General features: G+C 42.9%; 1 protein-coding gene across 4 annotated transcripts; it reads left to right on the top strand.

Annotated features, from left to right (window-relative positions):
- On the top strand, positions 1-3,484 carry zfand2a (zinc finger, AN1-type domain 2A). Of its 4 annotated transcripts, none has more exons than XM_078084061.1 (11): positions 1-74; positions 254-434; positions 1,182-1,275; positions 1,365-1,459; positions 1,625-1,756; positions 1,833-1,984; positions 2,068-2,190; positions 2,293-2,368; positions 2,462-2,532; positions 2,894-2,978; positions 3,175-3,484. In XM_078084061.1, the coding sequence occupies exons 3-11, from the start codon at positions 1,221-1,223 to the stop codon at positions 3,211-3,213; spliced, it is 828 nt and encodes a 275-aa protein (XP_077940187.1). In that variant the 5' UTR covers positions 1-74; positions 254-434; positions 1,182-1,220; the 3' UTR covers positions 3,214-3,484. The 4 variants fall into 4 exon arrangements, with proteins under 4 accessions (XP_077940187.1, XP_077940188.1, XP_040047798.2 ...); XM_078084062.1 differs by having other exon boundaries at positions 2,894-3,028; XM_040191864.2 differs by lacking the exon at positions 1-74 and having other exon boundaries at positions 138-434; positions 2,894-3,028.
- Positions 3,485-5,287: the final 1,803 nt, after the last annotated feature.

Raw genomic sequence — 5,287 nt, 5'->3', positions numbered from 1 at the left:
GAGTCATGTTTAGATCATTTAGAAATATGGATATTGGTAGAGGGTGGATGGTTGGCAAATGAATATGAAATCAGGTAACCAGTGATTTTTTATAAGAAAATACAAAGCTAAATGTCATGAATTTTCAAAGATGAAAAACTCTCAAATCTTTCCAGACTTTTCTCGACGTGGCTACTGGATCTTTCTAGGCCTCCTTTCTACTGACACGTCTTTAACCGCACCCGGGGTCACGAGTGTTTTCCCATGATGTCAGGTTACGTCACTCTCAGGGAGGAGCGTGCATGACGCGTCATAATTTGAGGAGGACCGACAGCTCAGCGGCTAAAAGGGCGGTGGTGCTCCGCGATCGAACAGCTGTGGAGAAGAGAAGGTATCACCGGTGGTAACCAGGATTATTGCCGCCGTTCTACGACAACACAACAGAACGACATTTGGTGAGTGGAATTCAAACCACCGTTTAGATTTTGCGTTATTAATGATTCGTTATTCTAACGTTAACGAGCAGTTAGCTTAGCTGGCTAATTGTCACTTAACAGTCATCTCAATGTTGAAAACAACAACAACTGGATGATAAATAAGAGGGTTGAGTGTTTATTTCGGGTGCTTTCTCCTCGAGGGCGGTGAAGCAATGTGGGATTTATTTGTATTTATTTGAACCGTTTCACTGTACCTGATTTTAAAGTGTTGCCTTACTGGTTAACACACACACACATGCTATTTGCTAGCATGTCTCTTAATAATCAAGTAACCGTAGTTATCGGGAACTAATAATATTTGAAAACATGACATTATGCTGCTTTACAGTCCTGTCGTGTTGCTGTTACGTTGGTTGTAACGTTCTGTATAACTGAGCTCATCTTCGCTCCTTACGTAACCAACCTAAGCGTATAACGTTTAACGTTACTTAAGTTAGCATGGCCTAGCTAACTTAGCTAGCTAACTTAGTCAGCAAATTCTTTTTGTAGGGAATCGCAACTGCATTTGTTTTGTTTTTTTAATCTAAACCCATTTTAAAAGCCTTTAAAATAGATCGTTAATAACGTATATCAATAAATCATCTTGACAAAATACCGTCAATAAGTTAAAAAAACAAACTAATAGCATCGCCGCGGGTCGCTAGCATGAACACGGATCCCCCTCTTCGGTGTCCTGTCTGCTTTACAAATACTTTTATCTTCCAGGTTGTTTATTTCAAGTTGGGCTCTGATTATTTCTACGTGATGGAGTTTCCGGATTTGGGAGAGCACTGCTCCGAGAACACCTGCAAACGTTTAGGTGAGTCCTGCCTGGGAAAGTCTTTGTTGTTGTTTTTATCCTGATACATTGGATTCGAAACGGAGATTTGAAACTTCTCTTCGTCGCAGATTTTCTACCAATGCGATGTGACGCCTGTGAAGAGATTTTCTGCAAGGACCACATTACCTATGCAAACCATAAATGCACGTCATCCTACAAAAAGGTAATTACACCTTTACACTCCTACGTTGCTGTTCCATTCGGTCATATTACGTCAACTTGAAGAACGCAGTGCTTCATTTACCAGTTAAACCGAGAGGCAACCATCTACCTTTTTTAAAGTTACCTATTCTGAGCTTTGTTTATTGTCTTTTTGTTTTTTTATTAGGATGTCCAGGTCCCAGTTTGTCCTCTGTGCAACATCCCCATTCCCATCAAGAGGGGAGAGATGCCCGACATTAAAGTTGGCGAACACATTGATCGGGATTGCAAATCGGACCCCGCGCAGAGGAAGAGAAAGGTTGATACAAAGCTGAGGTATTTCATGTGAAAACACAAGAGTTTGCATCAAAGCAATAACAACTTTTTCCTTCCAGATTTTCACAAATAAATGTTCTGAAGGAGGCTGTAAGCAGAAGGAAATGATACGAGTTACCTGTGACCAGTGTCATTTAAATTACTGTCTTAAGCACCGGCATCCACTAGACCACGATTGTAAGACTGATGGGAAACCTCTGTCCAAACCAGGGTGGGTACGGTCACGCTCTCCAGGTTATGCCGTCCTTTTCGCCTCAATGTTCTATTAAGAACGGCCGTCTTTTTCGTTTCTAGACACTCTGCTTTAATGAGGGCCCAAGGTACTTCCTCCACCTGCGCCTCAGCTTCATCAGGTTCAAGACACTCTAGACCCGTTTCTAGCGGTGTCAGTGCCAACAGCAGAGGACACAGCACTGGGTAAGCACTTTAACACATTTCAATTCCATGCAGGGAATAGTCTGCGTAATCACTTTTAAAATAGATGCCTAGAAAGTTTTTTTTTCTTCCTTTTTTTCTCAGCACTGCACAACGGATTCCTACTTCCGTTTCAGCACAGAATGTGATTCCACCATCCGCGTCGTTCCAGGCTGGCATGGTATGGGAATTGTTTCATACTACAACACCCGATGAAGTAACGTGAGAAGAAATAAATGTGAACGCGTCTGTTGCTCTGGCGCTGTCGTTGCAGACGGAGGAGCAGGCTCTGCAAAGAGCTCTAGAAATGTCGCTGGCTGAGTCAAGACCTCAGCCGGACCTCACGTGAGTAAACCTCTATCAAAGCAGACCAATGAACAGAGGTCCAGGTTGTTGATGTTTGTTCAGACAGGAACAGGTGTAAATTAGGAAAATGTTTGGGGTTTGTTTTCATGAAGAAAACGATGTTTGAGTCAAATTTACATGAGCCCCTTTCTTAAAAAGAATACAGTGTGTTGCTCACCTAAAGCTAAAGCGCAATCAAGGAAAAGCTCAGATGCGTATCCTTTAAAAACTACCTGCATTTTCTTTAAGTAACTTTCTCCTAAATTCAGTGTCAACACAGAAACGTGACAATAACCTCGCAGCTGATCTCTTTCGCGTTTGTTTCCGCTGACGGATTCTCGGCTTGTCTTTGTTTTTCCAGCCCTCAGGAGCAGGAGGATCAGGCGCTCGCTCAGGCTCTCGCTGCCAGTGAGGAAGAATTCAGGCGTCAGCAGCAGAGACAACAGGTACCCGGAAAGCTTAGGCGTCGGTAGCATGCCGCAAGGAACACGTGGAGGTACACTGTTGTCATGGCAATCAAACACATTTCTGAACTTTCTTTTGTTGGCAGAAGAAAGGCTAGTTTGCTGTTTCTTCCATTTTTAAATCGGTAGATAAGAAGCGTGTGCATCTTTTGTGTCTCACTCCATTTTCTGTGTTTAGGTGAGAGAGTCCAAATCGTCCAACTGCAGCCTTTCTTAATCTCCGACCTCAGTTTGGACTTCAAGCTGTGCGACTCGTCTACTAGAACCTGCACATCTGGAATACAGATATCGGGGATCGATGATTGTTTAATGAAGAAATCCTCTTGGAAGTTGCTGAGCTATCACCCACTTCTACGCTACAAGCACACGCTTTCCCAGCTGGATCTGTGATTTTTACTAAAGCTCTGTACATATTTTATATGCTGATCATGAAACATTATATTACCATATATGGATATTGAATAAATTATTTCAAAGATGGGCCGTGACCTTTGAATTGCTCCATTTATTCAGATTTGAAGACGCACACAAACACCAAGACAATGTGGACAAATCCGTAAGTTCAGAGTTGTGAGGTATATTTTATCACCTTTTCAGCCCTTCTGCAGTCTCTAATTTCAGTGTAATTTCTTAACATCCGCTAAAAAACGGTCGATGTACAAACTGAAAAGGAAACTTGTTGCCGTTTGAACACCAGAGGGCAGCAGCACTGCAGAGCTGCTCAATCCTTCCCAGCAGGCCTTTTGTTGGAGAAGACCTCTGTTATTTTCCCTTCTTGCTGCTTTTCCACCTACTAGATGTTACACTTGTCGCGTACGTCGGTTGGGCTTCTTGACGTGATGTTGTGGAGCGACAGCAACGGGGGCCACTGAGCTGTCGGGACGGCCCCCACAAAGTCCGCTGCTGGGACGTTTTGTTGGACAGCGGTGGACGTGAGTGAAGCGGCCCGACGGCGTTTACATAATGATCTTCAAAAAGCTCGATTTAAGAGCCGCCAGCTGTTGGATAAGATCTCTTTAACCCACTGTGTCACAGAAATACCACACGGTGCCAGTTTCAGCAGCAATAGTCACAAATAGACTGAATCGTGCATTGTGATGTGATCATGTGCTGGAGAGATCTGCATATTCATGAGGAACTGCTGGAAACAAAAAAGATGTTGTGCTTCTTTTTATACACAAATACATTTTCATTCTTAATCCCCTATTCGGCACTGATTATTGTTCATTTGAGTTGACACCAGTATCGCGTTCAAAATACATTCAGCATCTCATTACTTTTACAAGGTTAAAGTAAAGAGCTTCACTTGACAACTGGTCAAAATGATGAAAAGAAAACCATCTGCTACCTTGAGTAAGACAATGATAGAGACAGATTGTGTCCGAAATTGGCCAATTATTGTAAAAAGAGTTGCTCCATTGGTTTTCCAATGGGGCCTCATGCAGCCGACAGAACACTAATGTTCATACAAAAACCTCCTCTTAAGCCATTATTGCCTGAAAGGCCAAACAATCCCGCTGTAGGCGGAGGTGCAGAATGGAGAACATAAAAATAGAAATTCTCGCTGTGGTTGTTTGAAAGGTCACGTCTCTGGGTGCAGAAAGCTTTTGAGCCTCGGTTTAAGAATACAAATGCTCTTCTACTCTGCGGGTATTTTATTCCAGGTGGTGTCGGAGCTGAAGTCGGATCCACTTGATCCCGGTGACACATCGCTCCTCATACACCATCTCCTTTGTGTCAATGCAATATGTTCTGTGCACCTTTTGTAGGAGAAAAGAAGACATTTATCCCAGAATAAGCCTGAAAGAGGGAAGACGGATGACATGTGGTCATGGATCTAATGGATGTTTTACATAACGACTGACAACTGTTTGCTAAACCCCAAATTTTATTTTGCATATCAAAAATATCTTAGCTAATGAAGTGAAAACTAGCATATGAAAAAAAAATGATAAAATACTGATTACATACACTTCTTTGATTTGGTGCAGAGACGAGAGAGACAGAGAGATGTTTTTGCAACGTGATTGTTCGCACACACACACACACACACACACACACACACACACACACACACACACACACACACACACACCAGCTGTGAGAGTCACAGGTGGAAGGCTTGTTTCCCAGCTGGAGCTTCATGACCTGCTCGGCGCAGGAGGAACACACGGAGCTTCAACTTCCTGGATGTCGAGTTGGTCATTACACATCACAGCAGGAAAACAGCAGAGAGGACCTCAATGTGCCCGTTTAAAAAAAAAAAAAAAAACTAGGTTGTCAAGGTTGAT

This window comes from Gasterosteus aculeatus, chromosome 11, assembly GCF_964276395.1.
Source record: "Gasterosteus aculeatus chromosome 11, fGasAcu3.hap1.1, whole genome shotgun sequence".
Taxonomy (NCBI): Eukaryota; Metazoa; Chordata; class Actinopteri; order Perciformes; family Gasterosteidae; genus Gasterosteus; species Gasterosteus aculeatus.
This window is presented reverse-complemented; position numbering and strand designations above follow the sequence as displayed.